This window comes from Bufo gargarizans, chromosome 3 (genome assembly GCF_014858855.1).
Source record: "Bufo gargarizans isolate SCDJY-AF-19 chromosome 3, ASM1485885v1, whole genome shotgun sequence".
Classification (NCBI taxonomy): Eukaryota; Metazoa; Chordata; class Amphibia; order Anura; family Bufonidae; genus Bufo; species Bufo gargarizans.
Window position 1 is genome coordinate 550458187 of NC_058082.1, and position 12734 is coordinate 550470920.

Sequence of the window (12734 nt, forward strand, 5' to 3'; positions counted from 1 at the left end):
GACCTCTCTTTTATAATGAAAGCTCTCATTAGTTTTCATCCATAAGATGCATTGACATTTTTCCAGTGCATCTTATGGGGCAAAAAATATAGTAATATTGTATATAAAATGTATCAATGTTGCTTTAAAGGGGTATTATCTTAATGATCACTGTTAAATCTGTTAATGATTTAACAGTGATAATTTTTCTAAATATATTTAATTAACAAATTCCCACGCCTTAGAAAAAAATAAACCTATACTTACCTGACTGTTGTCTTCCGTCTCCCCTGGTTACGGCCATCGCTCTTCTTAGGAATCGCGGTGGCCGATCGTGCGCAGACTACTTTTCTTCTCCCGCCCGGCCACGCGCTGTACTGAACGCGCATGCTGAGCCCACGCATGCGCTATGCTGATTTCTTCAGAGGTCACCAGGGCGCATGCGCGCACTCGGCGTGCACGTTCAGTACAGCGGCCACGGCCGGGAGAAGACCTCAATCAAGATGAACCCCCCCCTCTGCCGAAACCAGGAAGTGGACAGCGCGCCGGGAGCAGGTAAGTGTTAAACGGCGTGTTGAGGATACCTCTTTAATGTGTTATTCCATTGTGAGTTGGATACATTTGTTGAAGCTGAACAACCTCTTTAAAGGGTTTCTCCACTGCGACATTCCCTTCCTTTTAGGAGTCTTAGACTATAAGAAGAACATAGTGTCCCCTTTCTAGGACCCCCAGCGATCAGCTGTAATCATTAGGGAAACGTGGCAGTAAGTGTTCTCTGCAGCGCAACCACAGGGAATATGAAGCATTGCACATTGTCCATTCACATCAATGGACAGTATGTAATACAGGACAGGTCCTCCAGAGACGTGCTTGTTTTAACCGAGGTCAAACTCTGAGGATCATGAACAGAGGAGCCCCTATAATAACGGGCTATCTAGCTTCCTAAAAAGTATTCCCTATCCTCAGGACAGGATTCGATTTGGTGATCATCTGACTTTTGGGAAGGAGCATGTAGACAAAACATTTATTTATTTATTTTAAAGATTTACAATACTTGCCCCACGTTTGGTAATGCTTGGTTGATCGTGGGTGCTGCGTCGGCTATGGTATTCATGGCATCCTAAATGCTGATCTGTTCTGCTTCGGCCACGTGCTCCTCATCACCCTTTTTTTCACACTTGGTATCATTCATTAGCAGTTCTAAGTTATATAAATCCAAGATATCTGGTCATTTCTGTGCAACATCTTAAGGTGCACTTACAATGGCTGAGCTAAAGCCGATTGTCGGAAAGGAAGCATTTACATGCAGCGATCACCTCCACAGTATAAGGACAAGTGGTCCTTATTGTGAGAACTCTTCCTCATGCAGCTGCCTTGTTTCTGGGCGGCAGATCGTGCTGTCTGAACAGCAATAAATGTTACTTTACGTGCCTGCACTAACGATTCTTTCACCCAATGAACAAGCGTTTTGTGGCACCTTTACACGGGCAGATTATGGGGAACGAGCATTCTAGGGAATGTTCATTCCTAATAATCTGCCAGATTTATCTGCATATCCACCTTCAAGTGCAACTAGTAAGTACACAGAAGTGAACAAAAGTCATCATACATCAGCCATTTATTTTTTTTACTCTACATTTTAAAGAACTAACTATGCTTTATGTAGTCACAATTATTCTTCCCATATCCCACATTAATATTTCATTACCCCTACACTCAGCAATGACCTCCTTATCTCTCCATCCCTTCATCTCACCTCTGCTGATCTTCTAAAAACTTTGCCCTCTAAACCCACTCAGCTGCCTCATGCCTTATCCTACCCTCACCTGCTATCCCACTCTTCTTTTTCGGACTGCCGGAGACCTCTTTCCATATCCTGGGCCCCCTTGTCTAATCTCACTTCTATCACCGAGCCCCTACCGCTAACTGCTCTCATTACTGTACTCTAACCTCATACCCATTCACCTGACACCTGGAGCACTATTGAACTTGCATTCTGTTTGCAATAAGCTTTCCTACATCAATCAGCTCTTCATTTCCCCAAAAATTACCTTCCTTGGTCTCGCAGAAACATGGCTGACACCCTCTGACACAGCCACCCTCTGCCAGGAAAAACTGCAATTTACCCACACAACCTGTGCGGACAGATTTGGTGGTCGTGTTGGCCTCCTATCAGGTAACTGCTTATTCAACCCATCTCTAATCTTCGTCAACCTCCCTTCTTTTGAAGTTTACTCTGTCTGCTTCTACTCAACCTCCAAATAGCCATCATCTACTGTCCACCAGGCCCCGCTACAGCCTTTCTTGGCCACTTCAATACCTGGCTGCTACACTTCTCAGGTCACCTTCCTACCATCATGGGGGATTTCAGAATCCCTGTTGACACATGCCACTCAACTGCCTCCAAACTTCTGTCTCTTACTACTTTCTTTGGCCTCACACAATGGACCTCCACAGCCACCCAGCGAGATGGGGACACACACTAGACCTTGTTTTCACCCACCTCTGCTCCCCATCTAAACTCTGTTCTCTCCCCCTCTATGACCACAACCTTTTTGTCAACCATAAACTACCTTGTAGGAACCTCAAACCTCTCTATTCACACACTCTTGTCATGGGCAGTGACAATGACTGTGTCAACCATCTAGTGTGATCTAGAGCTAATCCTAAGGGCGTTATCCTAGCGTTCACTTGGTTTTCACCTTTTAACCCGTAAACAGGCATCTGGACTTCGCTGCAGGTGAGCCACCAGGCCGCTTCCTCCTGGACTAGTCCCGGTGTCGTTGGAAGCTGACTTACAAGCGTTAGAGACACCTGTGCAAAGCACTGAGGCATCAGGCTATTCTCATAGTCAGTAGCAAGCTGGGGTCAAGGCAGGCAGAGTTTGTGTGGATACGTGAAACATGTTCAAGGTTAGGGCAGGCAGCAGAGGGTGAATACAGTAAGCAGGTATGAGTTTGGTCAGGCAGTGGAGGGTCAGAATCGGTAAACTAGCAGAGGTCCGTACATGGGTAGAAAAATGGAACAGCATACCTTTCGCAGGGACTAGTAAGGTAGATACACCTGTTGCTCAGGCACCCTCATCCAGGCAGGGAATAAATCATGGTGTACGTGCACTGGACTTAAGAACTAGCAAGAGCACACTCGTAGTCTCAGAAAAAAGGGAAGAGGGGCCTCTCCTTGGCTTTTAGGGAGTGTACACTGGTGGATCTGGATCCTTCAGACCACAGCAGCAGGAGGGTGAAAGCTGCAGTATCCATGCCCACTCCAGACCTAGGAATTAGCCATCCCATAGAACTGAATGGGACGGCTTCTTGTAATTACACCTGCTCACCGCTGCGATGTTGATGGCAGGCAGGTAAACAATGAATAGAAGGCTGTGCAGGCACTGCTATGGCCACACTGCTGAGAAACACATTTCTATTTATATACCAATGACCTAACTGGAGCACTAAGGGGTTGGCCAAAGCTCTTGGAGCACCAGTTTGTTACTCAGTCACCTTTAGTCCCTCCTTCCCCCTTTCCTGTGGTTTGACAGCGCTAGACATCGGGTATACCCATGTCTCTCGAGTTCCTGTTCTTTCGGTCCCAGCGCATGTTCTGCATGCTCCTACTGCTCTCCAAGTGCTGAGACTTGTCACCTGTGCTGCGCTCTATCTCCCGGTCTCGTCTCTTGCTCAGTGCTGTAGGAGAACAAGCGCAGAGACCTGATGTCGTCTGTGCCTGCGCTGTATCTTTTGGGCTTGGCGCTTGATCAGCAGAACTCTTGCCACACTGACCAAGCGCGGAGTCCTGGGTTCAACTACCTGTTCTTGGTTTCTTTGGTTGTGACTTGGCCTTTCTTCTTTTTAGTTGGTCCTTTAACCATAACGCTCAACAAGCCGCCAAGTTTGAAGAAGATCCAGATGAAGAACCGCTATGTGACGTCTGGAGGTAGCTTCAGCCCCAGGCACTGTTTTGGAAGGTACCGCACAGCTGTAATTATACCACACAGGAACAGAGAGTCTCACCTCCGAAGCTTGCTCTACTACCTTCACCCCTTCCTGCAACGCCAACAGCTGCACTACACGATATTTGTGGTCCATCAGGTAACGTGCATTTCTCAGCATCATCTCTTGTAAATTTTTATAGGTTTCTTGGTTTGAAGTTCTTGGTTCAGGTCAGAGATCCCCCAACCTTTTTTTACATTTGTTATTTTTGTATTTTTTCTATTTACCAGGATCTTACCAATCTTCTTGGTAAGAAACTTCTACAATTTATTTTTCTAAAGAGATAAAAAGGTTATTAAAAAGAAGCCCCCCGAAGTGTATTCAAACCCCTAAATTGGACCCCAGATCTAAAAAGACAGTATTTACTTACCACTTACACTTGGCCATCCTCTCCCTGACCTGCTCACAAATACTGATGTAAGTCTAAAACAACCAGTCACTGAGCCAAAACATTTGTTGCTGTCCCACTAAACCTGGATGGGTCAGGGATCAGCAACCTTGGCATTCCAGCTGTGGTGAAACTTTAACTGCCAGCATGCTCCATTCACTTATATGGGAGTACTGACAACAGTCAAGCAAGTGTGCATGCTGGGAGTGGTAGTTTTGTCACAGCTGGAGTGCCGGAGGTTGCCGATCCTTGGTCTAGGTGGTGGGTTTCTTATGAGGTTTGCACAGCTCAAATTCTTTTGTGAAATTGTATATTGTACCATCTTATGTTACTATCAGACCTTCTGCCCACACTTGCAGTACCAGTTGACTTCAGCTTGGGGTTCTTCTGAGCACATTGCACCTGTTGAGGTCCCTCATCATCCTCCATCACTAAGCTTCAGGAACCCCGATGACTGTTCTTCTGGAGCTGTACTTTCTTCAAGAAGATGACTTATCATTTTGGTCCAGGTTTCTCTTGCTCCCAGCAGAGGAGGCCCAGCTTTTTACTGCTGCTGAGCTCTACCTCTGGAGCAAGATAAGATGCAATGGGCTGGGTCACAAACCTCTAACACTTTTTTTGAGGAATCTCCATGTTCAGACCATGAAGAGTCCTGTTCTATATAAGTTTTGAGATCTGATGCAACTTTCTTTTTGCTTCTGCCTTTCACGTTCTAATGCCATCTCCAGATGTTATCAGTAGGCAGGTAAGTGGAGTAGTACCATGAGTAACCTTAGATTAAACCTTAGATTTTTATTTTAATTTTTTTTGTGATACCTTCAGCCTTATAGTGAAATTTAGCCATTGTGTGAGGGACTTGGCAGCTAGTGTTCAGCTCTCCTGCACCACCCCCACAGGAGAAATAAAGTATTACACCTTCTGGGTCCTCCGGAGCCCTAGACGCTCTTGGTAGCTGTGCTGTAATCTTCTTAGTGATTCCTCTATTATACAGAATCTCCTAATGGGGGTACTACAAATTCTTCAACTGGGTTTTCTAATCTAGATAACCCCGGAAACACCTTAGGCTCAGTCACAAGTGTTTTGTTTACAGTTACTTTATATACCTACACACACTTGTGGTTCTCCATATTTTTAGAAAAAAAAATTAAAAATCTGATTACTAATGCAGGCTGGGATGGAGAATATCTGGGCCTAACTGGCTTTACCCTTCTCCAGTTTTGCAGTCTGTCGCCCCAGGACTTCTAAAACTAAACAGATCTCTTACCATTTTGTGTTTTACAGCTCTTATGCAGAGCAATGTAAGGAATTGCTTGCATAAACGCACCTACCCTTTAAACCTCCAAATCTTGGCTCGGGCCGCAGTGGACACATGTCCGGTTTCTGGTCGAGCTGATGCAGCTGGCACCTTCCAACCCCTTGCAGTCTTTTTCCTGTACGATAATTTATTACTCGTCTATTCCTGGCAGCTGATGGGGCATCGGGCCGCTCGCTGAGGAGTGTAAAGGAACATCAGCAAATTAATGACAATAATTAGAGAGAAATAATCATAATTTTTCATCCGTGCTCAGGCAGTGGATTTTATTCACCCATAGTAAAATTCCTTCTGCCTGGCATTAGTGGTGCTGCATCTCCTGTGGAGCCTCATCACTGACCACCTGCCACCACTAGGAGGAGCTCACTATCTACAGATTTCTATCTCCCATTGACTTCAATGCTTAGCTGCCTACACCTGTATGCAGTGAGCTCCCCCTAGTGGTGGCTACAACCACCACACAACTGCTATGGGGTTCATGATGCGAGTTGTCCAGCACTGACCACCTGCCACCACTAGGAAGAGGACATTGCCTACAGACTTCAACCTATCTAAACCTGCAGTGAGCCCCCCATAGTGGTAGGTGCAACTGGTATGGGGTTCATGATGTGATATGGTCCAGCACTGACCACGTGCCACCACTAGGAGGAGCACACTGCCTACAGATTTCAACCTCCCATTAAGTTCAATACTAGCTGTCTAACCTGTATTCAGTGAGCTCCTCCTAGTGGTGGCAGCAACCACAACTGCTGTAGGGTTCATGAGATGGTCCATCACTGACCACCTTCCACCATAAGGACAAGCTCGAGACCTACAGATTTCTACCTCCTATTGAGTTTAAAGGGAACCTGTCACCGGGATTTTGTGTATAGAGCTGAGGACATGGGTTGCTAGATGGCCGCTAGCACATCCGCAATACCCAGTCCCCATAGCTCTATGTGCCTTTATTGTGTAAAAAAAAAAAGATTTGATACTTATGCAAATTAACCTGAGATGAGTCCTGTCCCTGACTCATCTCATATTCAGGACTCATCTCAGGTTAATTTGCATATGTATCAAATCCGTTTTTTTACACAATAAAAGCACACAGAGCTATGGGGGATCTAGCAACCCATGTCCTCAGCTCTATACACAAAATCCGGGCGACAGGTTCCCTTTAATGCTGTATGCAGTGAGCTCCCCCTAGTGGTGTCTGCAACTGTTGTGGGGTTCATGATGAGGTGGTCCAGCACTGACCACATGCAGACAGAATTTTATTGAGCACAGCAGGGAATTTGGAGCAGTTTGTGGGGAAAACACCTTCCCTGAACCCTGTAGAGATATTCAGAATTCTGTTTTTCTGCTAAAAGTTTCCGTAGTCTCGCGCTTTGTGGTGAAGCTGCTCGTTATTCCCAGATGCCTCCACTTCACAGTAATAGCGCTTACAGGTGACCGGGGTAGATCAGAAGTGTTACAGATTGGTGTTTGGCATCCTATGGCACTGGCGCGTTGGGCATATACACTGCAGATCTTTCACCTCTGAATTTAAACCAATCTCATCCAAAAACTGCACAAAGATCGGCAGAATAAATTGCCATGTATAGCGTGAAATGTGCAGCAACATGCAGATAACTCCATGCAGATTTTAATGGGAATTTTCTGCACCCTTTGGTTCTGTACAGACTGTCTCCTATTAATTTTCATAGGGATCCACTAGCTTTTGTTTTTGTTTTTTCATTTTGTAAAAGAGAAATAACTTTATAAAAAATAATTGTATGAGGTAGATATATCACCCGTGGGGGATATATGACATCAGCGCTGATACACAATCAATTCAGCTAGTCCTATTAGGCTAATAAAAATTGCATTGCCCATATATATATTTTACTTTTTATATGGTCAAGTCCCATTATTCTGACCACATCCTACTTACGATGTCTACGGCATGGAGCTCATGAAGGACGTCCTGTGTGCTGAGCTAGCTCGGTGGATATATAAGTTGTGATAGGCTGTCTGCACACATATCCCTCGGTGGGTATATAAGGTGTGATAGGCGGTGTGCACACACATCCCTCGGTGGGTATATAAGGTGTGAGAGCTGTCTGCACACATATCCCGCGGTAGGTATATAAGGTGTGTGATGGGCTGTCTGCACACATATCCCGCGGTAGGTATATAAGGTGTGTGATGGGCTGTCTGCACACATATCCCGCGGTAGGTATATAAGGTGTGATAGGCTGTCTGCACACATATCCCTCGGTGGGTATATAAGGTGTGATAGGCGGTGTGCACACACATCCCTCGGTGGGTATATAAGGTGTGATAGGCGGTGTGCACACATATCCCGCGGTAGGTATATAAGGTGTGATAGGCTGTCTGCACACATATCCCGCGGTGGGTATATAAGGTGTGAGAGCTGTCTGCACACATATCCCGCGGTAGGTATATAAGGTGTGTGATGGGCTGTCTGCACACATATCCCGCGGTAGGTATATAAGGTGTGATAGGCTGTCTGCACACATATCCCTCAGTGGGTATATAAGGTGTGATAGGCTGTCTGCACACATATCCCTCGGTGGGTATATAAGGTGTGATAGGCTGTCTGCACACATATCCCGCGGTAGGTATATAAGGGGCGGGATAGGCTGTCTGCACACATATCCCGCGGTAGGTATATAAGGGGCGGGATAGGCTGTCTGCACACATATCCCTTGTTGCTTTCATGGGTAAATGGGGCCATTTATCAGAGTTGCAGGAAAGGAAAGTTTTACTTTTTCCTATTAGCGCCCTACGATCCCATTGTGGTGTGAGAGGGTAATGAAGTGACAGAGAGCCCCCCCTTCCCCCTCTGTTATGGGGATGCTGCTATTGGCTGCCTTCACTGGGACGTAGAGTTTTATTGTGGAGGTGACATGGCTGTGTGCCTGATTCCATACGTATATAGTGTAGGAGGTGAGCACCTATGTATGTCGTTTTAGTTTTCTGGTCTTTTTGAAGCCATCACATTTCAAGCCATTTCCCCCGGCGAGGGGCAGAGAGAGCGACTTGTTTATACACCTAAAATTCCTCCTATAACTCTTCCTGGCGTCTTAGCGGATAATAAACCCCCCTTTTATTCCCTGCATACAGTGATAAATCCCGGTTAGGATAACATTGTCACCTTCCTTTTCCTCCTCCTGTAATGGTCCGTGAAATAGTCACCACTTCCATTACTCCGCGAGGCAGATTTTCCTCAATTTCCCGGCTAACAGCGACATTTATCTTCACAGGCGGGGAACGCAACATTTAACCGTGCTAAGCTCCTCAACATCGGCGTAACAGAAGCGCTGCGCTACGACAGCTGGGACTGTTTAATCTTACACGACGTTGACCTCGTTCCGGAAAATGACTACAATCTGTACATATGCGACGATCATTACCCCAAGCATCTCTCCAGCGCCATGGACAAGTTCAAGTACAGGTAATGCACTGCACATGCAGCGCCGGGTCATGGCTGCCACACACACTAGGAAGGCCGGGCATTTTGGCACTGCTATTACAAAACCACTCCTCTGTTACATGGGTAGAATACATTGAATAAATATACAGATGTAGCAGAGCTGAACCTGTCATTGGAATTACAGTACATTGTGTACATGGATGGAAACTTACAAATGTATTAATGCCAAATGTTCTGAAAAAACGGATCCGGTTTTCCGGTCTGCGCATGCGCAGACCTTTTAAGAATGTGAAAAAATAAATCTTGGATCCGTTTTTCTGGATGACACCAGAGAGACTGATCTGGTATTGCAATGCATTTGTGAGACGGATCAGTCTACAAATGCTATCCGTTTGCATACGGATTTCCGGATCTGCCTGCTGAAATCCAACAACACAAGTGCGAAAGTACCCTAAGCTCTGAGTGCTGAACTTAATATGTACATGTATGTTACACTAATATATATCCACACGCACACAGTATGTTGCAATGCTTCTGCCATACACTACAATAATCTATATGACCCTATACTTTAGACCAGGGATCATCAGTCACTGCCACTCCAATAGTTGTGTAACTACAGCTCCCATTATGCTCCTGTGAGGAATATGGATCATTATTTAATGGCAGCAATGATTTTCATCTGATTTCACCTTTGTCAGTGTACATGCAAAATAAGTTCTCATTCCAACCATCTGCTTGTCAGATAGCGGAGGTAGTGAACGCCACAGGGGCTCTGGCTTCAAGGAGGCCACCTGTGGGCATAATCACACCTAACCCAGACTGCACGGAGGCCAAGCTAATCCTGCAGGAAAACTCCCGGCAGGGGGTCTCAGCCCTTGCCCAGATCTATCATTTCCCCCCAGACATCATGGAACCGGCGGTTCATAAGGAATTATGAATCGCCCGTCCGTCCCAGGCATGAGTCAAATATATATTTGTGATCCTGTGTCCAAGATGGTCAGGCTCCTACTCTTAGCTTGGTAATAGGGAGCCCGGGAGGGGAGATATACATATCTCCCACAGAAACGAAATGACTGTACCATGTTTGGACTCTACTTGTAGCCGGAACCCAGGCGGGTCTGTTGGTCCCATAACCAGCTCCCTGTGACCTTCTGGGCTGGAGCTATGAACCCTAAAAGGTTTTGTAAGTCATTGAGCTGCCAGGATCAGCAGGGAGGGGGGAACCCTTCCCAGAGGCAGGAGGAGGAGGGGCCAGCTACAGTTTAACTTCCTCCGGACCGTCTAACGCACGGATGCGTCCTGGAGGCGGTCAATTCATTCCTCCTGGACGCATCCATGCTTCATCTCGCGAGACGCGAGATTTCGGTCTGAGCCGGCCCGCGCATGCGCATCGCGGGCCGGCAAAAGTTGAAGAACCATTTCGTCACCAGCCTGCCAGCCAATGATCGTTGCTGGCAGGCTGGCGATTTTCAAAATCTCTAATCAGAAGCCATATAACACCTTATATTTATAAATACAGGTCCTTCTCAAAAAATTAGCATATTGTGATAAAGTTCATTATTTTCTGCAATGTACTGATAAACATTAGACTTTCATATATTTTAGATTCATTACACACAACTGAAGTAGTTCAAGCCTTTTATTGTTTTAATATTGATGATTTTGGCATACAGCTCATGAAAACCCAAATTTCCTATCTCAAAAAATTAGCATATCATGAAAAGGTTCTCTAAACGAGCTATTAATCTAATCATCTGAATCAACTAATTAACTCTAAACACCTGCAAAAGATTCCTGAGGCTTTTAAAAACTCCCAGCCTGGTTCATTACTCAAAACCGCAATCATGGGTAAGACTGCCGACCTGACTGCTGTCCAGAAGGCCATCATTGACACCCTCAAGCAAGAGGGTAAGACACAGAAAGAAATTTCTGAACGAATAGGCTGTTCCCAGAGTGCTGTATCAAGGCACCTCAGTGGGAAGTCTGTGGGAAGTAAAAAGTATGGCAGAAAACGCTGCACAACGAGAAGAGGTGAACGGACCCTGAGGAAGATTGTGGAGAAGGACCGATTCCAGACCTTGGGGGACCTGCGGAAGCAGTGGACTGAGTCTGGAGTAGAAACATCCACAGGCGTGTGCAGGAAATGGGCTACAGGTGCCGCATACCCCAGGTCAAGCCACTTTTGTACCAGAAACAGCGGCAGAAGCGCCTGACCTGGGCTACAGAGAAGCAGCACTGGACTGTTGCTCAGTGGTCCAAAGTACTTTTTTCGGATGAAAGCAAATTTTGCATGTCATTCGGAAATCAAGGTGCCAGAGTCTGGAGGAAGACTGGGGAGAGGGAAATGCCAAAATGTCTGAAGTTCAGTGTCAAGTACCCACAGACGATGGTCTGGGGTGCCATGTCAGCTGCTGGTGTTGGTCCACTGTGTTTTATCAAGGGCAGGGTCAATGCAGCTAGCTATCAGGAGATTTTGGAGCACTTCATGCTTCCATCTGCTGAAAAGCTTTATGGAGATGAAGATTTCATTTTTCAGCACAACCTGGCACCTGCTCACAGCGCCAACACCACTGGTAAATGGTTTACTGACCATGGTATTACTGTGCTCAATTGGCCTGCCAACTCTCCTGACCTGAACCCCATAGAGAATCTCTGGGATATTGGGAAGAGAAAGTTGAGAGACGCAAGACCCAACACTCTGGATGAGCTTAAGGCCGCTATCGAAGCATCCTGGGCCTCCATAACACCTCAGCAGTGCCACAGGCTGATTGCCTCCATGCCACGCCGCATTGAAGCAGTCATTTCTGCAAAAGGATTCCCGACCAAGTATTGAGTGCAGAACTGAACATAATTATTTGAAGGTTGACTTTTTTTGTATTAAAAACACTTTTCTTTTATTGGTCGGATGAAATATGCTAATTTTTTGAGATAGGAAATTTGGGTTTTCATGAGCTGTATGCCAAAATCATCAATATTAAAACAATAAAAGGCTTGAACTACGTCAGTTGTGTGTAATGAATCTAAAATATATGAAAGTCTAATGTTTATCAGTACATTACAGAAAATAATGAACTTTATCACAATATGCTAATTATTTGAGAAGGACCTGTATAAGGTGTTAAATGGCTTCCCTGCTTCCCTGGTCCTTTTGGTCGGTTGGTCTCAGCAGAGGAGCAGACTTCACAGTGAGTTGCACCAAACACTACACCTTAGCCCCAGATCACCCTCTGCACCCCAATTAACACCTTGATCACCCCTTCTTGCCCCTGTCAATCACCTAGTGAAAGGGAAAAAAGTGATCAGTGTAAACTGTCACTTTTTTTTTTTTTCACTGGTATTGACTGTTAGGTTTAGGATAGTTTAGGCCCCTTGTTTAGGTAGTTAGCGATCGTTTAGCGCCCAGCCCACCGCACCGCAGTCACTGATTCGCTGATTAGCGTATCACTAATCAGCATTTGTACTTTTATAGTATCTGTAAGTGATCAAAACTGATCAGTCAGATCTATAATAGTATTAGTGTCACCTTAGTTCGCCCTCCACCCAAAACGCAGTGTTTGCCCGATCAGGCCTGATCGGTCGCCCACACATGCGTTCACCCACGCCCGCCCCGCCGCAAATTTTTAATTTTTTTTTGATGACTGCACA

At 45.7% G+C, this 12734-nt stretch overlaps 1 protein-coding gene across 1 annotated transcript in view; it reads left to right on the forward strand.

The window, feature by feature from the left end:
- Window positions 1-12734, forward strand: part of LOC122930605 (beta-1,4-galactosyltransferase 3-like) — a 60703-nt gene that overhangs the window by 31858 nt on the left and 16111 nt on the right. The window contains exons 3-5 of the mRNA XM_044284106.1: window positions 3832-4067; window positions 8917-9101; window positions 10345-10349. Of these exons, the coding sequence (XP_044140041.1) occupies window positions 3832-4067; window positions 8917-9101; window positions 10345-10349 (426 nt within the window). The remainder of the gene's footprint in view (window positions 1-3831; window positions 4068-8916; window positions 9102-10344; window positions 10350-12734) is intronic.